The following is a 25,532-nucleotide window of genomic DNA, read 5'->3' as shown; positions in this document are numbered from 1 at the left end:
ATATCATAATACATCACATAATATGATACCGCAGTACATCACACGACATCACATGAAATCGGGGCGTTACATCATGTCATACAGTAGTACAGCCATATTTCTACAGTTGAGAGAGTTATAATTCACTAACATGTTGCTTGTTACCTTGTATCAAACAGCTGACAGATATCAAAATGCCCATAAAGTTCCTAAAGAGATAATACCCTAAATGTATGTTGATGTGCGGTACACAATGGGGCTTAAGAAACCTAACACAGCTGGATAATTATTTGAGCTGCTGCCTAGACATGTCTTGTGGAATGAACCCATACCGCACCTATCCTAAACCCTGGCTGGGTGGCTTTGGCAAGCCTCTCTCTCCACCCCACCTCTACCTCGCCCTCGCTGTCAACCATATCCCATTATCGGACGAACACGGTTCACATGCCCAGTTCTCTCGCTGCTGGATCCACAAGGTAGTCAAGGTTCTCGTACCCCTTCAGTCAGCCTGGCTATCGAATAAATTTATAATAAACCCAACTAGGATATTTCTCTTTTCTTGTGAGCAAAGTTCAGTCCCCAGTCAGGCACATTAACTACCCTTACAGAGTCAACGAAATTAGAGCCGAAACCTGCACTGATATGCACTTTATCATAGCTGACATATTTATTAACATCATTTTTCTTTTCTTTTCTTTTCTTTTTCGTCTTGTGAAGGGTCAGAGCCGCAAACATTACTTGGTACTGTATGAAAACGAAAAGACGGCAGCATTGTCAAAGCTCAAGACACCAACTCCCTCACTTTCCATTTCTTTCAGGTTTAAAAAAAAATCTAGTACAAATTAATTGTCAAATTAAGGGATTGAACTCAGCTCAGTGAAAGATTTTGTCTTAAAATCCGAGTGAATAATCCTTGGTAGGTTTTCGAGACACAAGCCTACTAATATCTTCATGCTTTAAAGCAGTGGTTCTCAAAGTATTTCGGACCACGGACCACTTTACTTAAGTAAAAAATATGGCGGACCACTAAGGCCTAAAAATCAGTCTGTACTATGAATTTCAATTTTAAATTGCCGCATTTGTTTTATTTCAATTCAAAACTGAATGTACTTCTGTGACAGTAGTATAGTAATACGTTGACACAAAACTACTTACCTCGTAATTTATAATTAAAATGTTAATGCGAGGAATACATCACTTTAAACATCACTTTGCTGACATGACGACTGTCAGCCGCGGACCACCTGAGTTATGCCCACGGACCACTAGTGGTCCGCGGACCACACTTTGAGAACCACTGCTTTAAAGGACCAAGACAGTGACCACAGATAGGCTTACTCTGTCATGGAAACAGCCAGTAAAAGAGTTTATTGAGGGTTATCCGTGTACTTTAGTGACGTCACGGTTTTGACCTCAGTCAGTTCAGCCCGGTCAAAGGAAAACAAAAGCTCGTTAAGATGCCACTGCGGATATCCCAAAGGGACTACTATTGTCTGTGATAGACATTACAAGCTGACGATCATCATCATCATCATCATCATCATCATCATCTGACATCTTTGTCATCAGCTTGTCTATCAATCAGGTTATTGCGGCACTCCTCGCATACGTGATCTGTTTATTTTATTTCTAGCATTATTTCGTGACTTTTCTGCGTATTTTTAAAAAAATTATTGGAATATAATGCAAAATATTTTGCAAGCATTGCAAATTTAACTTTTGTATACTTAAGTCAGGAAAACTGGTCGTTGACACGTACATGTACTAGACGCCAGGAAAAACAACAGGTCACTTCAAAAAATACAGAAAGAAAGAAAATGATTTTCAAAAATGTACACTCACCAGTGTCTATTGTCTTCCGTCGCACGAGACTCTTCAAACTGTCGCTCGGGTAAAAGTGTCTTAAAAATAAAGAAGTGCTTCGCACTTTTGAAAAAAAAAATCGACCGAGGCAAATTTCCAACCGATTTTTTTTCTGGTACAAGATTTTGGAAGAAAAAAAATATCCGTAATTTTTGTGAGGTATACGTGTTACACTCCCACGTAAAACACTAAACGCATTTTGTTGTCCGTGTTTTCTTTGTCGGTGTTGTTAACAAACCAAATCCCAGCAAAGCGAGTACGTGCTACACTCGCAGGTAAAACGCTAAACACATTTTGTTGTTCGCGTTTTCTTTGTCGGTGTCGTTAACAAACTCAATCCCAGTAAAACGAGCGGAGTCCAAAATCGTGGGCGGAGGTGGAATCACGGTCACGTGGTCTGGCTCTGCTGCTGACGTGCCGCGCGGTGGAGTCCAACGAGTGCGGACTGGGAAGTACTCACCACACCTGGATTAATTAATCCATGCCGGACGCCTCTCTGTCATGTTTGTAAGCGAACCGAAGCCACAAGATTAGTAGTTGGAAAAACACACAGTTCATCCCAACTCTGCGCTGTGTGCCTCATGCGGCCATGTCTGCCATGGATGCTGGACTGGAAGGCAGGACAGCGTCTGGCGATCGTGTTTGCGAACCCTCTAACAGGACAAAAGACTATTCAGATTAATTGTAATTTGTATTTGTGGAAAGATAGGAATGAGGCGTCCTTTTGCATACCTAGACAGGACAGTAAACATCTCCCGTGCAGCTGGTGGGGGTCAGGGTATATATATATATCAGAACTTTGAGCTGACTTGTCTCAACGATATCCATCAATAGCTCCGTCTTGAATGAAAGCTCAGGAATGGTTGTCTAAGAGCACAATTTCTAAGTACTAAATTTCTTAAAATTTTCTGACTCTGTGTGTGTGTGTGTGTGAAAGTAAGAGGGGACAGAGTAAGAGAGATAGACCATCAAGACAACTGCTATTTTTTTTTTGTTTGCAAGAAACTGTACAAAAGGGAAACACTTCATTGCCTAACAGTGGAGCAAAACCTTCTCTATACAGTGTATTAAAAAATAGTTTAAAATGCCGACTCTTTATCTTCAGACTTAATGAAATACAATAATAAAAAAATTAAATAAATAAACAAACAGCTTTCTACCACAAAGAATTGGGCATATAATCCGGATTGTAGGTCATAGGTGGGCAGTTCCAGCGCTTTACTTTCACAATGTCTGTTTACAAGTAGACAAGCATGTCTAGGAGAGATTCTCCATCTTCCCCCCCCCCCCACACACACACACTCAATTCCTCAAACAACGGATAAGGAACTCCACTTGAGGTTTTCTGTTTAGAGATGGCAGATGAGAAAGGTACGGAAGAGCACTAGAGGTATGGAGCTGGGTACATTAGATCACCGCCGCTCCCTGTAATTGTATTTGGATTCCAATCACCATAATCACTTCATTTTTAATCATCTCTAATGATTACACTCTCATCGATCTTTGATCCCGCGCACGGACCAGTACCAGCACAAACAGTGTCCAGATTGTGTCTGACAGAGCGTATCGACCGTGCATCCTATATTATCAGGAAGGTGTCAATTGATCTTCCTAGGACGAAGCAATCTCTCTCTCTTTCTCTCTCTCTGAATAAAGAGCGAGAGAGAGAGAAGAAATGTCAGGTCTGCTATGGACCAGGAAGACGCTTTTTAAACAAGTTTCCAAAGTAAAGCAGAAATTGATCACATCTAAGAGAGGTTCTGAATTAGTTCACAACAAGGAACAGTTTCCATCCAAACAAAGCATAAGATGTGGAATGGGTACCTCATATTGTACTAATAATTACTGGCCTTCGTTGATTGAGCAGCGACCTGACCACTGAGTCGGGTATACCTGGGTATATGGTACCTTCATATTTTTTACTTTAATATTGCTTCAGTGCATTTTATTTATGTCATTGGGATTGTGCGTATTTGTTTTTGTCTTTCTTTTCTCAGGAAGTAAATATTCTCTTTCTCTCTTACGCATGCAAATATACTTATGTACATGATCACAACTTTCAGCACACATACCCATAACACCAAACAAGTATGTGTGATACAAACCCACCGTACAAGTAATTGTCTATGAAGTACTGCAACAAAAAGAATGTTCTGCCTCAAGACCTGTAACGTGTTGTTGTCACTCGACTGTCAGGCAAAGCTGGGACATATACCCAGGCAGCCTACCCGGCGATGAAAGGGCTTCAGGGAAGCAAGGTGACAGAAAGGCTGTACCCCACTCGAAGTCTCATGTTTATCAGCAAATAACGGCCTTTGTTTCAAACGTGTGACAAAGCGTCGGTCCTTCAGGCACACTACGGTGCCTCACACAGCTATTTGTTCATCAACACCCTTTTCACAAGTGCGTTTCTGATTACCATCTAAAAAACTTGAGAACGTGCTTTTCACATGTCTCCTGCTGACTGTGGTTCGTGTTCTTACACCACGTTCCATTTTCGAGAAAACTCTTTTACAATCTTAGTGTATAATGTTTCCTAAAATTTGTTTGTTTATTCGACGTCGCAAATTCTAAAAACAATGGAGAATTATTTCCCGTTGTGCAAAGAGATGGTTAGTACAGCAATATTCTTTAAACCATTCGCGTAGATCACCACAATTGGACAAACACCGCTGACAAGAAGTGCCTGAAAGATCGTCCACTTCACAGAAACTTGTGAGTAGAAGAAAAAAAGAATTCAAGCCTTTATCATTCAAAGATAAAATAGGAAATGTGTCCACCTCTTTTTAACTGCATTAGTTTTGCGGTTTCCTTTGCTTTTTTTCCCTTTTTTGTTCTTTTCTTCTTTCTGTTTTCGCTTGTTTTTCTTTAATTTATTCCTTCTTGCTTCAACTCCGACTTGTCTTTTGTTTTTAATCAGGAGGCTAAATTTGCTTGAGAATAATTCAGTGCTAATACAAGTCATCAAACACAGATCCTCCCTGGACAAATCTTGCAAACACAATTAAAGCGTCTTTGGGTACATCAGCTAAACTAAGTCAAGAATAAGAGAGTCCACCAGGACATTGATTAGGGTGTCGTTAATTACCTGGTTTCTTTGTGCTCTGTGCATACTCCGTTGGCATGCAGCTACCACTGCAAAGCTGCTTTTGGACGCCTGGAGTTGAAAACTTGATTCTCTCGCCGGACGCATTTTTAACTTCTGTAATTAAAAGCCACAGCGTGGAGATTAATTATTCAAGCACAGCGAATTCTGGGAAAGGTCATAGATTGGAGCAATGTCACAGCGTAGCTTTCTTGTTAATTACGACTGTGTTCAAACAGCGGTGTTAGGAGAAACAGATGACCAAGACCAGAAAATGAACAGCAGTATAAAGCTTCCAAAGCCAGTCGTGGAAGACTGATAAAATTTGTTGTACATGTCCAATCATGCATCCTCTCTCTCTCTCGCTTGTGTGGGAGCATTCCCGGCAACATAAAGAAATGTGAAAGAGCATGTTCGGATTCAAAACACTATTGAGTATGCAAAGAAAGGACTAGGAAGAAGTCTGCAAATTATTCACGGTTGAGTATGTTACGCTTCCAAAACCCTCTCTACTGTGTAATTTCTATTTATTTTCCCCAAGTATTCACTAAGAGGTTAAAAAAAATTAATATTTTTGCCCTTTATGCTCATTAAAACATTTTTAAATTGGAAGTGCCAAGAAATATAATTGCAGTCATGCACTGACTTGTCTTGAGCTTCTAATGTCACCAGTAAATCTTAGACAACCTCCTCCTTTGTCAATGGTCTGCTGTTGAGTTACTGCTACAACTTTTACTACTGTCAATAACAACAGCAATAATAATATTATTATTAGAAGGTAACCTTGTGGAGGTGAGCTGAAAGCTCTGTGTGCAAAAGACTACAACCGAATCCATCATTTATTGTACAAGAAGCACAAGCTTCAGCAAACGGATGACACCGTGGACAACGTGAATGAAGTGCATGGACAAAAATAAGAAATTAAGGAATGGGCAGAAGAGTTTTTCTGGATTGTGAAAGATATTTGTTAAACAAGTGTGTTCTGAGGCCGCACTTCAAAGCTTCGAACGTACACATTGTTCAGAGAGAAAGGGGAGAGATGTCTTAGTGAACTCGCTGTTGCTGTGGTGGTGTGTGAATGGGTTTGCTTAAGTTTCTCTGGGCAACATCTCCGTTTTTTGTGTGTCTGTCGATCGGTTCTTGGTCAGAGACAATCGACCCTGATACAGAAGCAAGTGCAGCCATTGAGTTACCTTCCTGTTCACTTCCAACAAAGATGCTTTGATTGTCTGCGCTTCATCTGCTTTTGTTCGAAGATGGAAACATATGACACAGAGAAAAGTAGAAAGCCTGAGCGGAGCCTTTGGTCAAAGCTGCATTTAGAGAATAGAGGCGTAGATCGAAGCTGATACAAGTGACCATGTCTTGAGGCGCTGAGAGCTAGTCCAAGTACGGCTAGGTAGATTGAAACTACATTGTCATTAGGTTTGTGAGTTGTAGCTGAGCCAATATTTGCCTCAAGTTTTAGATGATGTGGATTCTCCTGTTTTATGTTATCGTAGTATCCTCACGTCATCGTTGCAGTACAAATCATAAAAATATTAAAATATTACACAGACTAGAAATGATTGGGCGTCTTCACAGACATCATAATAGAATATCAACAACAAACTTTATTATAAAAATTTTAACGATAGATAACTAAATAAGAAAAACTTTATACAGCTCATCTCCACACTTGGCAGTGAGCTCGATGTGCTTGAACAAAAGAGCAGCACAGTGGCACACCTACAAATTGTAAAAACGAAGGAAAGAAAAGAGAAAGAGAGATGGTATGAGAAGAAGACACCTAGTGGTGGAGGTTTTGGGGAAAGACCAGCCTTAAAAACTTCACAGGATGATGAGGAGGAGGAGGAAAAAGAAGAGGAGGAGGACTATAAATACCCAAACACAACTTCATCAGAGTAACGTCTTTAACAGGTCAGATTGGGCCGAGACCGCTCTGGTCACCAAGCAATCACATCGCCTTTTTGGTGCAGCTAATGTGCTGGAACTAACTCCCAGGATCCCGGTCTTCCTCGGATAACCTGCGTGATCGAAACGCTTGGCAGGACAAGTTGCAGAATGGCGCCTGGCTAGGCCAGCAAATGTCCCGACAAGTGACAAGAAATGTGTGTGTAGGTGAGGAAGGACGATAAGACTCGTGCAGTTTGTTCTTCTGTTTCTATGGACCTTCTCTCCTTCTTTTCGTCTCTCTCCACACTCCTCACCCTCTCTCTCTCTTTAACTGTTTAGACGTGACATTTTGTTAGTGTTTGTAGTGAGTACTTGACACTTTGAGACTAATTTGCTAGAGTTTTCCGCTTTCAATCTGAGACGCAAATTTTCTGTTGTTGCCGGGAGACTTGTGTGCAACTGTTCTCCAATGTTCCACTGTACGTCTCGCGTGGGTGTGCCATGCCTTGTAACATCAGGGTTTTCCGCTGTACTTTCGCGTTTCTCGTGACCTCTCGCATGTTTCTCGCGTTCCTGGTGGCCTTACATCTTTCCTGCTGTTTCTCACATTTCTGGTGACATCACACCTCCTGTCTTAAAATAATATCACCATGTTCCTCTCCCTCCCACACACACACCCCCTCCCCATGCCATGTCTTGACTATTACATTCATCTTAATGCGTACGACACACAATTTAAGAGCAAAACAAACATTCCGAGCAAGGGCGTAGAAACCAGGATAGGGTTTTGTTGACCCTCCACGAGATCAGAAACCGGGCCACTGCATGGTTATCTCACCTTAAGAGGGTCAATGCGATTGTTGCAGATCAACAAGAAGTTATCGGTTCTCTTTTTCCCTTCCATTGTTCATGTTAGCTTTACCATGTCACGCAACAGGACCGTACTGACCGAACTGTGACTGATAATTATATTGTAATGGAAACAGTCTGTTCATCAGTTTTAAGAGAAACACCTGAACCTTAAATTCAAGCCTTTTATACAATATCTACGCCAACACGAAAGTGTTCGTGAGGACATGCGTGAAAAAACTGTGACAACTTCTCATGCTTGTGACGAGTGGCTGGCTGGCGGGCTGGCGGTTGGTCAGTCGGTCTTAAAAAGGGAGGTATGCTAAACGCATGTTATTTGATCTGCAAAATTCTTGGATGAATAGAGTAAAACTACATAGGTAAAGAAATACAAAATAAGTTCAGGATAAATACAAAAGATGTCTCTCTAGAAAATGCCAGGTTTTTTTTATGCAACTATCGATGAACCTAGGACTTTCTGATCGGATAGCCATCCAATTAAAAATTCAGAGGAATTCCAGCGAGGTCTCCGCATCATCAAAGAATGTATGTTTGGAATGCCTATCTCATCAACGAATGACATGTGCCGTTCTTGTTTAAATGTTAACGACTTTGCTGATGTAGCCTGGTACGATGATGAGGATCTTGCACGAGGCCAGCGTTTTCTTTCTCCCTTCCAATTTCTCTTCCTCTCTACCTCCTCTATCCTTCATTTACATCTTTCCTTTTCCGTCCCTCTTATTACATAATTTAATAAACACACTGCTCAATATAACTGAAGTATCAGTTTTGGAGACGGTTCATTAAAATGTGCCGTGTAACGCAACATATTACAAATTTTTCTTGTAAATTTTGTTGCTCGCTTCAACAGACTACAAGAATATCCTCAAAAATTAGACAAGTTAGCTTATTTATTTACTGGAGCTACAATTTTCTTTAATGTTCCTGGTTACGATTTTAGAAATTTGTAGAAAGTTTTCCAGTGGTTCTTCGTTGTGGCACACTGCCAGTAGCGATCATATAGTCAAAAGCAATTTCTCATATTTTCAATGTTTTTCCTTAGACCACGACAAAACTGTTCATCATGGCTGCATCAATCGCATAGCATCATTCAACAAATAGGTAATCAGTCCAGTAAGTAGACACCGTCGATTAATTAACCTCATCCCTAAAATGCTGATTAAAAATGTTTGTAAACTGCAACGTTTGGTCATGTCAGTGGACTGGGGAACGTAAAATGCGTGAAGGGGAAAAGGAGTGACTGCTATCGCTGCAGTTTATTTTCATTTCACTTATTCCTAATGTTTACCAGAAGTGTGCCTCTCTAGAATCGCGCAGCTGGTTTCGCTGTATAAACTACAATAGTTCGATTACATACTCTAATGATGATGATCGTCAAAGACGTGGGGATCTCTCTTCCGGGCATGATAAGACTTATGAAAGAGGAAACATGTGGACAAAAGATCTCTACAGCATATATATCTTTCACTTAATTCCAACGACTTTCATTTCATAATCAAAGCACATATTCTATAAATATTTCACATATTTGGGCCGGAGCTGACAATGTTGTCATTGTTCAGCAGTTTTCTCTGCCTTCAGAGGTTCTTGCGCTGTAAACCTTTATACGTCAAGTCAGCCTCTAGAGATGCTTATAGATACTTATTGACCTGTGCTGCTTGACCCGAACCAGAGAGAATATTCTTTCCACGAACTAATATCCAGTGGCGTAGGAAGATGTTCGGCTTTGGGGGGGGGGGGGAACTCCCTGCTGACAGTGAACGGCGTTCGCACTCGCACATTACCTAAAAAAGGATGGGGGGGAAGGGGTAGAGCACGCACGTACACAGTGATAGCATCACAACACACTGCTTTATTGTTAAAAGGCAAAGCAGCATTAAATAAGAAAAAACAAATTAAAGAATGACTCCCCGGCTAACGCATTCACAAGAAATGTGATAAACGTTATAATCATATAAATCATATTAATCAAGGTTGGCAAGTCAGTGTGCCAAAAAAACTGCGTCTTCGGTGATTTCTATTAATGAACTCCATTGCAATCTCGTCCAGATTAAGCAGATCAACCCTCTCTTTAAATACATGCATAATGAGACAGTTATTCAAGCGCGTTTGTGTCATGGAACTTCTCAGGTATGTTTTTGTTCGTTTTAAGGCAGAAAAACTGCGTTCTGCAGTTGCCGTGGTAACTGGGATAGTAAGATACAGTTTCAAAAGCTTATCGATCTCGCTTAACATCTTTCTCACTAACCCTTCCGGCCAAGAGCAATCCCCCCGTCTCCCATGTTACCTACTGGTCAGCTCTTCCAGTACCTCTATTACAAAATACACTACCAAACATTATACCTAAAAAGAAAACACCAAACCCCCGTGACAGCAACGATCAACATTCCAGCTCTGCACATATACACCAGCGCGCACACACCTATGCACACATGCGCGCATGCACAGGCCACGCAGTCACACTCGGTCACACACCGTGGGTGACAGCGAGTGGGTGGGGGATGTTTTATGTTGGTCAAACGAAAACCGCCAAAGAAAAGGCGTCGCATTATGGGGGAGGGGGGAGGGAGACCACACTCGATGTACCGATGTACTGTCCGGCTGCTTTCTTCACTCAGGCTTCAACACAGCCTGCAATTAGCATGGCAAACAAGACCAACGGACTGTCCCAGATCTGATCGTCAGAGGTGTTAGAGCCTCCACTTGCCTCAGGGCCCGCTTTTGTGACGGTGATGACCGTCTCCTCTCTACGTTCCCCTACCTTTCTTCAGTTCTTTGCTCTTTGTGAGGAATTACGTCTCAAATATTGGGGGGGCAAAAGGATATTCCTGCCCTCCCTGTATTTTCCTTGGGGGGGCGGCTGCCCCCGCTGCCCCCCTGGTTCCTACGTCACTGATATCCCTATCTACATCCATGAGTCTTTCTGCCCGAACTACATGCATGCCACGCCTTTGCTGACCGGCACCAAGCATGTCCAGCATGGTATTCTAAAATAATAATGGATATACTACCATGCCCAACCTCTGTAAGTGTACACTTAGTTAATTGTCCCATGGAGAATGGCTGGCGAACGTTTAATGCAAACCAATCCTGGATTCTTCTAATTAAATTTAATTTACCGGCACCTGCAATCGTCTGGTTGTCTCCCCTTATAGTTGTGTCCCCTGTTAAAGCCATGGCGTCGATAGCTGGCAAGAACTTGGAAAACCTCCCTGCTGACGTTTGGATGGTACATTAGATGATATACATAATGATATTTATATATTATACTTTGTGACTATAAGCTATTCCAAACGAAGCTTTCCTCGCCGTTGTAAACTTTACCCTCGTTTGACCTTTCCAGTATGCAGAGAACTGACGACATTTCTCCGAGAATGTAATATTTAAAGTTTTTGAGGTGAAAGCGTGTTTAAAAACCCTGCAAATAATATATGCCTTTATGGCGGTGTCATACTCCTCAAAGTTAACACAAGCTTGCACATGCATTCAGACACTGCAGTGATTTTATTGATTTTAACAAAGTTTGCATTTAAATAAATAACACTTTCTATAATATAAGCATGTCTGTGACAATTTCAGGTCAGACCATGTGAAATATATCAAGAAGAGTTCATGGATTGCAAAAGTGAGTACTATTTGTTACTTAAACATTTTTGTCATTAAAACTTGAACCAACAAGGTGCGATGAGTGTTAACAAATATCAATTATAAAATTTTGGAACAAATGCATAACTCAAAGGCAGAGCCACTTTATTCAAGGCATTTATTAACTGCATACATCCCCACAACCCATTCCCATCTGTTCAATCTGCAAAGCTTCACTCCTCTTTGTTTAATGTGATCATAATTAAGCATTCAGTTTCCAAAACTGCCTTATCTCCCCTGTCCCTTTTCATTTGGCCTTGCACACCCTTGAGATATGCATTTACACCAACATTTTATATGCAATGATCACTAGTTGGGTAAACGACAAGTTTAATATGAATCAGAGGATAAGTACCAGTCCATGTCTCGTTCTTGTTTTTAGCCGCCAAGAGCATGCTCCTTAGGACTGTGGGTATGCATATAAGGCTATTTACACTTTCATGTATTTGGATTCATGATAACCTTGGGTCATGTTGGTCAGGCTTGAAGGGGAGATTTCACCAGTACTACATAAATGGCACCTCTAGTGACTGTGAGGGCTGGCGTCGAGACTATCAGAACTGTTTCAAGTTCCGTAAGAGTGGTGACATTCCAGCAGTGGTAAATCAATGCATTACTTTTTTTTCTTGTCATTTGATTTTGTTAATGTAACAGCAAAATATTTTCTTACAGTGAAATACATTGGTTTAATTGGTTAATTGATGGATGAAACACCCCTGCTAGTACATAGTCTTCCACACAGATTTTGTTACTTCTTGTTTGTCAATATCTTGATATGTAGCTGACACCTGTTCTTCTCTGTTCAATGCATTGTATGCTCTGAAGTTCTAAAGACCAGTTTGAAAAAAAAAAACATCTACTTCTGGTCCTATTGCTTTTGGTAGACAAAGTTGTGTTTCAGCTTGTTTTAGTCTTATCCAAATCAAATTACCATCTAGAGCAGGGGTGGGCAATTAATTTTCCCAAGGGGCCGGATGAGAAACTGGGATGGTTCTAGAGGGCCGGATGAGAAACTGGGATGGTTCTAGAGGGCCGGACTAATATAGTTAACTCAGTTTTACCCAATACTGTATATATAGTATATTTACTGGTGGGCGGCCAGCGGGCGGGCCGGTCAGAGACAGGAGGCGGGCCGCATCCGGCCCGAGGGCCGGCGTTTGCCCAGGTCTGATCTAGAGGGCATGCAGATGTAATATAACTGCATTGCTAAAATGTAAAAAGGGAATGAGAATAAAGTGTATTTTAAAGCAGTCAGTTGAGGGGAGGCCACCAATGTATATATATATTTGTTACTTCTGATTACAGAGTTGTCATTCTTTTTATGCTCTATTAAAACTTGTGATGTCCATCAGGCTAGATGTTCTGCTCACCTTTTCATCTTTTGCCTGTTTATCTGTGTCACGTTTTGGGTCTAGTGTTGATCAGTGCTTGCATTACACCATTTTCTACTTTATACAACATTTTTCTGTGCCTGTGATACGTTGCATTTTTATTTTTATGAACCACTTCGTTCACTAGCAATCTCTCTGGCCACATCTGCACCACCTTGCTACTGCTTTTTATTTTTTTAGATCTGTCAGCAACATGTGTGTTTTTGTGAATTGAATGTGGATTTTTGTGTTTTGCATTTCTTTTGTAAAGCCCATTGAGCCTGCGGCCCAGTATACTAAATCAATTTTCATTCTCCTTTCATATTGCAGTCTTTGACACTGGTATTCATAAATGTATAGGTTTATTTCAGGACTTTGCTAAAAGGTAACCATGAAGAATACAAACAATGTGAGAAAAACTCAGAGTTTCAAGATAAAATTTCAACAAATGTTACCAAAAATAATTTTTTAATGAAAAGATAAAACTGCAATTAGAATAAATGGTGATGTGACAGGTAATGTCAGGACAACAAACCAGAAGCTATGCATATTCATTTTTGTCATTTCTTGCAGGAGGCTATCATTGCTAGTGAAAAAGAAAGAAGGGTGCAACGACTGCAAGGAGCACGACAGAATGATGTTTGGGAATACCGTAAAGTACCTCCCAAAGAATGGCATGACGAATTGCCAGAATGGACTAGCAAGCGACAAAACACAGTATTAGCAGAGGTTCAAAGACAAAGGGAAAAAACGGGCTCTTTTCTCGAGCCAGATACCGGCAGAATGTGTGTCATATCCTGAATCCAGATATGCTTAGGTCTTGTCGTTTTGTTGTTAATAGAATATGTATATTTGTATATAGTATGTCCAGAAAGTAGAGAATGATTGTGAAGGATATGGATTTTAAAATAAAAGACAAAACTTCAAAGGAAGCAAGATTTTATTTTTTTTTAATTTTATTTAAGGACTAAAGAAAATCACACTATAAAAGAGGCACAGTATTTTTGCTTTGAAGTTAGAATCAATGCTTAAGGCAACACATCATTTTCATCACAGTTGTTCATATATTTATAGTTTCCATTACATTTAGGAGTAGGTAATTAATAAACCACATAATCACGTCTAACCTTCATTTATTCATAAATGAGTGAATTGAGCACATAGCAGCCACCTTCATTGTAAGTCATTGATTTATATTATATATTTTTCGTTAGGACAAAGGATTGCTCTTGTGTCTACTTAGCCATTATGTCTTAATCATGCAAAGAACATCAGATGCTAAAATCATGATGCTATACTTTAAGAGTTTCTGTCCTCAAGAGACATTTAACCACTTCAAAAACTAATTAAATTTCTCATGAAAACCATTTGTAAACAATTTCTGCAAAAAGTTTGATAGACCTTGATTTATTTCAGCTTTAATTGTACCCAGTGCAAGAAATGTTGCACTGTCTCAACATATAACCCTAGTTCAGTATCTCAGCATACTTTAGATCTAAGCAAACAACTGGTCACAACTAAGCTCATTGTCATTTACCAGCATCAACCTGATAATTATTTTTAGATAAAAAAATACCGTGGTCCTCTTAGATGTTACATTTTCATCACCAATCTATAACCGAACTTAAGTGTTTGTCTAACTTCGGATAAGGCCTATAAAACATTTCTTTTTCCTTCAGAAACAAATAGCTCCGGACAATGGATTCCACTGTTAAATAAAACTGTTTCTTCCCTTGAATGATCAGCCCATCTTTGGGAAAAAAAAAATACATTGGTACCTTGGCTCTCGAACTGCTGTGTGCTCAAACATTTCAGTCCTCAACTAATATTTTTAAATTCTGTTTTGGTGCTTTACCATTTGCTCAGCACTCAACCATTATGCCAGAACCTGTACAAGATGTCATGCTTACCTGTAGCACAAAGAGGAAAGTGTCACTTTGTGCATCGATTTCAAGCAGTAAAGGCCTTCCTGATCTAGTGTTATTAATAGTGATGATAATAAGTTAATTTATCTAGCACTTTATTCCACCATCAAAGGCTAGCTCAAAGCACTTACAACATAACATGCAAACATTATGTCTAATGAATGCCATGTGGGATGATGAAAGATACGTAGCCCATAATTGCTCCCAGCTTCCACAATCCAGTTGAAAAAATTAAGCGAAACTGCAAATGCTCCATTTCACACCACAGTTCCAGTAAGGTAACAAAATTTGGCTTAAGTAGCGCCCTATCCATACCCATCAGGCAAGCTCAAGGTGCTTTATACTAGGAGGTGTGAAGTCAAAAGAAACTGATGACAAGAAAATAATGTAGGTTTTAGCAGACTGTGTACTCTATGCCAAAGATTAGTGTTCATGATCTCATTTTTTTTCTAAAAGTGGTAAGAAAGCAAAGATCTCATAATGACATAATTATTGGTGAGGATAAATAAAAGACAGCTGGAAATAAACCCATTTTTTTAAATATGCAGTACTAATTTCCTATGGGGTAAGGGTAGGAACTTGGAACTTGGAAAACATTGTAGAATGGATTGTGGTCGAGTGCTGAGGTACCAAGGTACCCCTGTAAATCTAAATTTCTTACCAGAACAATAGTATGAGTTTAAACTTTCTGGAAAATCATTTCATAATGTTTGTGTTAGCATGCTGGACCTTGTTACTGAAAGTGACCAAAGGTTGCATGACTAGTGTCTCCCAGGGTGATAAAATACTGATCTAACATAAAATGTTTTATTGGGTTGATAAATCATGCAAGTTTAAAAGCTCTCTCTCTCTCTCACCTATCTGTAGTGAAAATTTCATTCATCTCTTGACTAATACTAGTTGTACTGACTCACTGACATTCTGGGTGAAGAAGGTGAAACAGAATTTATTTCACTATTACATGCTTAAAAAAAAAGTATGCACAACAAAGAAATACAAATATTCATCTCCTTGGTGTTAACACAGCTAATCGAGCTTGGGATTTTAGGCTCGGCATAAAAGCATCAAACACAGCCATATCATCAAGGTAACTACGAGGCACAATCTGCAAAGTCCTTCATAGCTTCCAAACCTGATTTACATATATGAAATATAGACTATGCTTGCTGATACGGAGAGAATCCAGGCATTCAAGAAAAAGCACCTGAGGAAGCTTCTCCAGATCTCATATCTCAAACAAAATCTTTTTATGTAGCATTGTTGCCACACTCAAAGGAGGCCAGGAACCTCTACTTTCAACAATCAAGTGGCATAGACTGTGAAGGTTTGGCTATGTTACCTGGCTGAAGACCAGGGCCGCCGAGAGCCAGCCCGGGCCCCGGGACAGACGACCTCTCCGGGCCCCTTGTACTTTGTTATCGTAAATTATTTGTTCTGTCCTTAGACCTTTCTTTAAAAGAAAAAGAAAAAAAAATCCACTGACCAAGGCCGGGCCCCCTTGACAGCCGCGGGCCCGGGTACACCAGACCCCCCTGTCCCCCCCTCTCGTCAGGCCTGCTGAAGACTGTCCTCTAATGTACATTTAGAGGGAGGTCAACCCCACAGTTGCCAGATGAAGAACTGGCTTATTAACGTGATGGGGTGGATTAGTCATCCCCTACAGGACAACTCACCATGCTTTCTCAGCTGCCGGGGCTATCCACGTGCCTGCCCCACCCCCTCTCTACTAATGATTGGTAACATTCAACAAAGGAATGAATCTCAAGTCGATCACAATAGTGTAAGTAAACAAATGCTTATTGCTGAAGGGAAAAGATAAAAGTCGTCTTCTAACTAGCTCTGTTCGGTCTTTTGGGGTGAAGTGTTAGATTTTTCTACGGGCCAGCTTTTTTGTGAGTGCCGAGCCTATCAATCTCTCTCTCTCTGTGTTTTACCTTTCTCCAACCCTCTGTGAAGTCGGGGATTTATTTCCGACAGGTGAGTCGACTGGATGAGGCTCACTGGGCCACACGGGTATCGAACCGGATGCCAATCTTTCGGCTTCCCCTGTTTCTTACTATTTACACTGAAATCATGGGATGATACCTGAACAGAGTTACGCTTGACAATACTTGTGGCCTTCGAGCATATTTTACGGTAGCTTCAATTTTAAAATAACGCTCTTCTAGACAAATTTTTAAAAAATGATTAATTTTATTTCAAGCTATCGAGAATGCGAGACCTTTGCGATCAACATCACGAAATGAGTGTAAACATTCTCACAAGGACACCTAGCTGACAATGTCATGGTCGCTTATTCTTGGCCAACGACACGGTAAGCGGGCCATGTAACGTTGATTTTACCCATGTTTTGTATCCCTACCTATTGTCATTGTGATATTGTTTAGAAGTCCTTTAGAAAGCAATTCCATTTTTCCTCCAAGGCACAACTGTGTAAGTCTCGGATCACGCGAGAGCGTCCATGCGCCTGCCTTGCCTGGCGACCGTATGTGCATTCAAGATGGCTGGTTAGCAAAATGGATTTACCGGAGGAAAATGTTGCAGATACCGACAAATATGCATTTCTTTTAGGCTCAGCGTTAAAAAACGAAGATCTTGACCAATTTTTTTGTGTTTATGATTCTATTTTGCCATCAGATATTTCTGCTACCCAGGTAAAACCTTTTTCTATATATTTATTAACTTCATCATTAAATTATACTTCAAATACTTATTAAAGCCCAACTGATTAATAATATCCTCTTGTATAAAACATATTAATAAAAGTTATATATTTTAACATTAAAATAGCCAGGAATATTCCCTACAAAGTGCCTGAGCCATTTCGTAATTTGTTTTTACGCGGTGGTTTTCTTTTCGCAGTAGTTATTTCCCTTTCACTTCCATCCCCTGTGAGTGACCTGAGGCATTTGCATCTAGCATATTATTATATCTACAAACTGTAGGTCTTGTTGACAGATAGGCTTTAGTGATTCCAAGTACCTCACCTTTTTGCTTTTGTAGCTTTAGCTTACTAATCAGCCGTTAAAGTGCGTTTGGTTCGGACCTGGAGCCGGATTATTTAGCGAAAAATCCTGGCACAAGACGAGGAAATCGGGCTGGCAGCCATGTGAGTGTCAGGTAGGCTGACGCCACTATGTACGATTGCTGCAAGTCGTCTTCCCTAGCTATGCTTGACTCCGCTCTAAATATGGACGGTTGTCGTGTTTAACCCCTAACTATCGCCTGTCTTATTCATGCATTTATATTTATTTAGATTACTAGGTAAAAAGTTGTTGATCGTTCAGAATGCATGCTTAAACTAGGCTACAACGCCCTTTTTTTTTTTAACCGAAAGCCCGTGTTGGCGTATCCCTTGAAAGCAGGCCCCGGTTTTCAAGGCAAACTTGTATGCACAAGTAGCGACGAAAGAATTGCAGTTTCGTCACATGCCCAGACGTTGTTTTTGTGTAAATATTCTAAGGTGTAAAGTGGGGTAGTAAATACTTCTAATACATGATTACATGCGTTCAGGAGCCACGATGATCGGCATGATTGGGCACTAGCTGTGAGATACGAAGTAAAGCAGCAATCGAGCTAGGTCATTGTCAAGAGGAGGAAAGTTTCGTCGTGTGGCCTTGGACTGCCTTCGTCATCATGTCAGAGGAATACCAATTGAGTTATAGTTAAGATGACTTCAGTTGTAATTCCATTCAAGCAGTAAAATGAAACGTTATACAAAAGATACAGATTCCATTGTGGTGTATACATGTATGCAGGTTATATTTCCATAGTAGAGTTTGCCCAGAAGAAGCAAATCGTGTAGAGCTATGTTACCCTAGAGCTGGAAGAAAGCTGTATTAATACAACAACAAGACTTACTTAATTAAGCTACAATTGTTTTAAACACCAATGGAGGTCTTACATTATTACCAAACTAGTTTTACAAAAAGACAATATTATTTTTCTGTCATAAGGCCAGAGTATTTGTTAATCTAGAGAGACATGGGTCTTACTGGCGAGCTGTGTCTATGTAGAATGGTATGCACACTAGCAACAGCACAGCATAAGGGATAATACAGAAATATGCAGTATGAATCATTACAACTACAAGGCATGATGTGCCATACTTAGTACAGCTGCTGTGTGTGTACCTGTTTTTGATGATGTCCAGTCTGACAATCTGAAAAAAGAAAGATAATGAGGCAAAAATGGTGATCCTTTTATTTTTTCCAGACATATACCTGTACTTTTTTTATAAGTGTTTTATAAATAAGTGTTTTTTTTATATGATTTGTCACAAAGAAAAATTAGGAGTTGACTAAAAACAGATTTAAGTCAAGATATTTGATTGTGTCTAGCCCTCTGCTGATGTTGACCGTACAGTCATTTAGATATTGTACAGATTGTGTTTAGAGACCAAGCCCTCCTACTCTACACATTGTGGCATAATCCATTAAATCCAATTTCTTTCTTTTTCCTAACAAGAGCTTGGCTGAATGTGTAATGTGTACCTTGACACATTGATTGCAATTCAAATATTTGCATGCTTAACACCTTTGAACATTTTTTTAATAGAGTGGCAGCTATAAAACTTGAGTAAATTGTATGTGTTTCAGTAATTAGTTTTAGATTATAGTTTTAGAATATAAAGAAACAAAGATAATGCTTATTTTGTCAGTATCTAACAAGTACTATAAATGTTGCAGAAATTTATTGTCCTTTAATGCAGTTTCAAGCACATGCCACCTACATAATACACCTACTAAAGCAATATGTCAGTAGGATATCTAAGTATTTTTGCTTAACAAGTCTTGTGCCTGTTTCAGCTTAATAAGATCAAGGAAGGGGCACGGCATATTGCAGAATTACCAGAGGGCGCTTTCAATGATCTTGTGGTAAACGCTCGTGACTTCAGTCTGGCCGCAGGCCGTCCTGTTTTCTGCAACTCTGCAATGAGCTCTGGTGGCAGACACAGTACACTTGTGGCATCAGATGACCACAGTGATGAAGACGAGGACAGTTGTAATAGGTTGGGCAGACTTGTTGGGCCGGCTGCTCTTCCTCACCAGATTGCCTCCAACAATGACCCTGGTTTGCCATCATCAACAAAACTTTGTCGCAAGACCAGCGTGTCGTCAGACAGTTGTGGCAGCGATATGGAAAGAGAAGGGGCATTTGACTACTACCCTCCCCCATTGTCCACCTCAAAGCTGCACCAGTCATCCAGAATCCAAGAATCAGTCAAAATCACTCATAGTTACAATCCCTACTATGATGCAGAAATTAATGTTGAATCAGATAAGAGTTCTGTGGAGTCACCAAGAAGTGATGGCTCAAGCGCTCGGGAGTATGATGTCACTCAGCTTGATTTGGAAGACTTGCCTAGTGGTAGTGCTTCCACAGAGATGACTACTTTTAGCCATGAAACTTGTGATTACAAAGAGGAGGAGGATAGTGATGAAAACCCTGACCATAACATCCGTATTTATCGTCCTATGGTTTGTGAAAGATGGGATAACACTGATCGTTCTACAAGATCCTCTGGCTCCTCTGTCCAAATTTCAGCCTCATCTTTTCCCTCTCAAGGACAGAGTAGCATGAGTTCACACTGTGGTGGTAAAATGAGCTTGGGTGGAGCTTGCCGAAGAGTAGATGATGGAGTGCATTTTCCTTCCTTGGCTTCCAGATGCTCTGGAGATAGCACCAACTTGTATTCTGGACTATGCTGCTCGCCTCCCTTTGGTGCTAATACAGACTTGCTTGCCAATGTTGGAAAGTCAGTAGATATTCTACTGACGTCCTCAGGGGCATTGCCAGCTACATCTGGTGATAGTTTATCCACTGATGGAAAAAAGAAGAAAAAGAAGAAGAAAGATGGCAAAGGTAAGAGAGAATCACTTTATTTATTCTGTCTTATTTTTTTGAGTCTACTGTATCGTGGTCATTTGTGAGCAAGTGGTGATCAATAATGCTTGTTATTTACTTTCTCAGTTTAAGATGAAATGAATTTCTCATCTCCCTCTCCTTTTTTTTTCTTAGTAAGCTGACACACACACATATATATATATACACTCCGTTCCTTTTGCATCATTATACAGGGATTTTTAAAATCGACAGTCCACCAGCTGTAGCTTAGATAGTTTTCAGATTTATTTTGATTTTATCTTGAAGTTGATGGTTTATTACCCTTGAGCTTTTCATTCATAATGACAGTTGTAGGATTATAGCAGCTTTATTACAACACCTCTGTCCACTTCGCGTACCTATTCTTGGAGGTTCACAACACCCATATTGAATATCATATAAAGAGAACTATAGTACCTGGAAGAGAAGTCTACTGTGTGCCACAGTTGTGTTTGGATGTGTAGCTGCAATATTTTGCTGATGTAACATACACAAAAATTTTAATCTAGATGTATTCATAAATTGTGCTTATAATTGCCAGTGGTCATGTTTTAAGAATGACTAGTTTAAAATTTGGGGCAAGGACCACTTGTTTTGTCTGCACGATTGGAGAGGCTTTAAGGATATTTTGTGGGTAGGAGTGATGACAGGGTTTGGGATTATGCTTTTACTCTACTTCTTGCAAAATAAATATCATGGCTGTCTGTGGTTAATAATCCTTTGGAACTTGGCCTTGTGAAGATTGATTTGCCTGAAACTGTTGTGCTATCTCTGCATGTCATTAAAACTCACTAGATGCTGGCGATTTAATGTGTAATTCTGACCACTGTTATAAATTATCTTATCCACCAAGAGTGGTGCAAGATCACATGCACAACTTACAGGTAGGGCCTGGAGATAGAAAGAATGAGAACTTGGGGCATGTTTCTAATTTATTAGTTTCTCAACCATTCCCACTTGTGTCTATGTTAACATATTGTGTGTATGTTAACATATTGTGTATTTCCTGATAAATTTCAATCAAGGAATGAACCAGATATAAAATTTAAGCAGATTATTTATGATAAAACCCCCAAATGGGATTTCCTCAGTATACATATGCTGTCATGTAAGGACTCCATCTTACACTGTTTATAGTATCGACATCCCTTCATACCTTCATTGCTTTACATTCTGCTCTTGTACCTCATCTTTATATTGTTCAGTATGCCTGTAAGTACCACACTGTCCACTGGCTGTTATCTTTCATTTGTCATTATTGGTCTGCACAGGGAGGGCAATCTTTGTCGTGATGCTGCTCGTTAAGTTCCCATTATTATTATACATTGTGTTATATAGAATTTTTCTACTCTTAGCCAGTCTCAGGTCATGGCGAGCAAGTCATATTTCTGTTAAACCACCCATCTAGGTAGAAGAAATATATTTAAAATGTTCTTACATAAATAATTAAAAAAATTAACATTCTTGAAAAACTCACTAAAATGGAGCTTTGAGAAATTATTTTTAATAGGACGGGGAAGGAGAAGCAGGTAGATTCTTGCAAAGATACTGGTACTTGTAAGCATTTTATACTTGATATTTCATACTGCAGTTTTCTCTTCACGTGTTAATGTGGCTGTACGTCAGATGTTTGCGATAGTGACTGCTGACCACTACTGAGTACATCTTGACCAGTTGACCTTTAACCTGTTTCAAGCCGTAGGTGCAGAATGTAGCATGGTTATTTGTGGCGATTACGAAAATTTACGCATTTAACCACAAGCGGCGTAACGTTTCCAGAATTCATCTTAGGAATGGTCCGCACTTTCGAACGCATTTTGCGCATTATATTGGCGTGAACGCGACGAAGCAGTCGCCCCACTCTCTGCGCTCCGCCATCTTAGGTAGGACCGCAGGCTTGTCTTGACTGGGCTACGATGTGTTCGCTGAGATGACTGGCGATGAACGTACTAGAAACGGTTAGATCGTGGAATATACTATATGTAAAGTGTATTGTTTTGTACAACTGCGCAGATTATAATCGCTATACGTGGCAGTACCGTAAGTGAACTCGACAGACTGGGGAGTGGCTCACTTGTTTATCCATGTTGTTGTCCGTGTGTTTCAGTCGGTCTAGGTTCGTCGTCTGCTGAGTCATGCTGTTATCGCCAAGTTGGCGACAGTCATATGTTTGCACATATACACGCAATATAGAGCGAAATGAAGATCAGAAGACATAGGAGTGCGCGGGTAGATGTATTTTTTTCTGGTTTCGTTGGTGCCAGATCAGCCCCATCGTGTAGCGGTGTTGGTGGTGTGCAGTTGTTTGCATGAACACAGAAGACACCAGAAGCTATAGTTGTTCATGGTCGTCAGCTTCCAGTTTCACAATACACTTGGAGAGTCAGAGTTCTAAATGTTTCATAATAAAATGACGTGTATAGAAATAAAAACAATGGATATGCCTTCAATACTAATATGATGCAGTCAGAAGAGTAAGGGTGCTTTCTTGAGTAGCACTTACAGTCCGCTCGTACGAGGGCTTGTAAAACATCCAGCACAGCGACTACACAAACGGGAATGTTTAACACATTTGATTAGTCAGCAAGAACGCTAGCCACTTCTTGTTCGTTAACATTTGGGGATTAAACTATTGTAAATTTTGGTTAAGTTTCTGTGCAGGGCTAAATTAGCATATTTGATTAAATTGATAAAGCAGGAAAAGTAGGAGCAGAGGTTTCAGGACATCGAGTTGTGATAACAGAGTGTATATCAGAAATGGGCCCTGTAAAACAGTCAGACATTTCATGTGAGCTTAGGTCTAACATGGATGCATTGTACTCGCTGGATCTGGCTCATTTCTTGAGATACTGCTCAGCTAGTCATGCAGGTAAGTGCACACTTATTGTCTATAAAGATGAGCAAAGACAGTCTCTGTTTTATTATTAATGCATTTTCTGGTAATAGCCCTCTTTAAAATTGCATTAACAGTTTAGTTTTACTGTGTGGGCAAATAATACAAATAGAGCATCATAAAGGCTGTTAAATCAGATTGACTCACCTCTATAGTTGGGTGGTTAGGAGTAAGGCATGGACTGGGCAAAGATGACATGCAATTTCCATAACTCTACCTCTGCCATTTCTAATATGGCAGTAAAGCTGTACTGCATTTGTTACCTAATCTGTAGTCCATATCTTTCAGCTAGTAAATCTTAGACACATTCCAGGATGTAAGCATTTGTATATTAGTATTTGCCTATCGCCACAAATTATTGTCAAATGTTATCTCTTCTAAATCTGAGAGTAGATACTCAGTCTTCAATAAGCAATCATCTACATAAGATGGTTTTAAAAAAACACAGGAATGTATGCCAGAGAACTTTTTCCCCCCACATTTTCAAAAGATGAATCAGAATTAAGAAAGACTCCAAATAATTATTTGAAACATTAAAACTGTGTTCAGTGTTCAGAACTTTATTTTTTTATTTACTTTTGTACCTTATGCCTTGATATGAAGACTGTATGCTGTTATGTGTATTTTTGCTGCATTTTTTTATTTTCAAGCTTTGTTCATTTCAGTTTTTAACCAATCTTACACAGACTTTAATTTTTATCCCAAAATTTCTAAGGTTAAAGCCTGGGAAAAAATAAGGAGTTTTCAGTAGTGATATTTTTCATATTTTAGCTCGTGTTATTTTATGCCTTCAAAATATTTTCATTTTGTAATCTGGACCTTTTCAGTCCACTTTCCTGACTGTTCCCACAGATTGATGTGCTTAACTAGCTTTCCACATACCTGTGGTAGATACTCTTGTAGCTTTGGGAGGTGGGGGCGTGTTTGGTTTGTTCCATGTGTTTTAAAGCAAGCAACTGCAGATGATGCCTACCAATAATTCCTTTGTATTTGGGGCGATCAGATGGTGAAATGATTAACTGTCAAAAGTGCAGTGAAGATCAGGAGTCTGCATTTCAGATCTTTTGTCTCACATTTTTCTCTGTGTGTAACACCTTTTTATAGTGCCAGTTGCTTTGTCATGGTGTAGCCTTAGTTGTGAGCACAACATAAACAGTTAATTTCCCTTCCCTCTCTCCCCAGCTCCAAACCCTTGCTGCATTCAAGCGTTTCCTATTTTTTCTGAATTCAGTTACTCAGGTATTTGAATGTTGTTGTTAAAAAAAGAACTGTTGCAAATAATATTTTTACATCGTTATAGGTAGTTCATTCCTGAGAACTAACTGGTAATGTTTGAGCCAAGAACTCAGTTTTGTTCATTAGACCTTTGCTTGTGGACATTGGAAATCTCACCTACTTATAGGTCAGTTTTTAAGGTCTAGCTTCATCTTATACAATTTCACAAAGGTAAACTTATTAAAATGTGCTTGAACCTCTCTTATTAGCTGCAGTCCTCAGTTACATCAGACAGTCCCCTGAATAATTATTGAGTCCCAATGCATTTTTGTGGAAAAAATAATTGCAGCACTTGTCTGTCAAATTTATGAGCCCAGAATGATTCGTCTGTTTGATGGTCTGCTTGAAGAGAATTTAACATATATTTTAAACAGGAAAAAAAACATATTGATCTAGTCAGAAATGAGCCAAATGCACAACATGACTATTGGTTACATTATTTCTGCAGGAAGTCATAATATACTAATATAGCACAAATTGTTGGTCAGAAGCAATCTGTTTTAAAGTGGACTTAACTTTTTTCAACACATGACTTACGGAAAAAAAAAGAGGTCGCAATAGAGCACAAACAGTTAGTTATAACTTATGTTGGAGATATGGTCATCATAGAGATGACGTTTATGTAGCAAAATATGTCAGAGAAAACTTTTGTTAGTCTTGTATTAGAGAGGTTCGCTATAGGGAAAATGTTCATTAGTCGGTTTTATTGTACAGCCTGAGAGTGATAAAAAGATGCATAGGATGTCAAAGGATGCAGTAAAGGAAGAAAAGTTGTATTGCTGTAAAGTTGTATTGCAATACAACTGTTCTCTTAAATATATATGGTTCATTTGCATATTTATCGC

At 39.6% G+C, this 25,532-nt stretch overlaps 2 protein-coding genes across 8 annotated transcripts in view; both read left to right on the top strand.

Moving 5' to 3' along the window:
• Positions 1–13,640, top strand: part of LOC112562019 (UPF0545 protein C22orf39 homolog) — a 47,647-nt gene extending 34,007 nt beyond the window's left edge. The window contains exons 1-4 of one of the 2 annotated variants that reach the window (XM_025234978.1): positions 10,859–10,922; positions 11,273–11,318; positions 11,820–11,938; positions 13,282–13,640. In XM_025234978.1, coding sequence (XP_025090763.1) covers positions 10,869–10,922; positions 11,273–11,318; positions 11,820–11,938; positions 13,282–13,509 — 447 coding nt within the window. In that variant the 5' untranslated portion in view covers positions 10,859–10,868 and the 3' untranslated portion in view covers positions 13,510–13,640. Of the gene's footprint in view, positions 1–10,858; positions 10,923–11,272; positions 11,319–11,819; positions 11,939–13,281 lie in introns of those variants that run through there. The other variant, XM_025234980.1, reaches the window with a different exon arrangement.
• A 140-nt stretch (positions 13,641–13,780) lies between these two features.
• LOC112562008 overlaps positions 13,781–25,532 on the top strand; it is a 43,468-nt gene continuing 31,716 nt past the window's right edge. For 2 of the 6 annotated variants that reach the window (XM_025234947.1, XM_025234946.1), the window contains exons 1-2: positions 13,781–17,287; positions 19,442–20,498. In XM_025234947.1, the coding sequence (XP_025090732.1) occupies positions 17,150–17,287; positions 19,442–20,498 (1,195 nt within the window). In that variant the 5' untranslated portion in view covers positions 13,781–17,149. Of the gene's footprint in view, positions 17,288–17,503; positions 17,754–19,441; positions 20,499–22,423; positions 23,389–25,532 lie in introns of those variants that run through there. The other 4 variants (XM_025234950.1, XM_025234949.1, XM_025234948.1 and 1 more) reach the window with 4 other exon arrangements.

This window comes from Pomacea canaliculata, linkage group LG4 (assembly GCF_003073045.1).
Source record: "Pomacea canaliculata isolate SZHN2017 linkage group LG4, ASM307304v1, whole genome shotgun sequence".
In the NCBI taxonomy this organism is placed as follows: domain Eukaryota; kingdom Metazoa; phylum Mollusca; class Gastropoda; order Architaenioglossa; family Ampullariidae; genus Pomacea; species Pomacea canaliculata.
The sequence above is the reverse complement of the archived record's forward strand: the minus strand, read 5'-3'. Positions and strand labels throughout refer to the sequence as shown.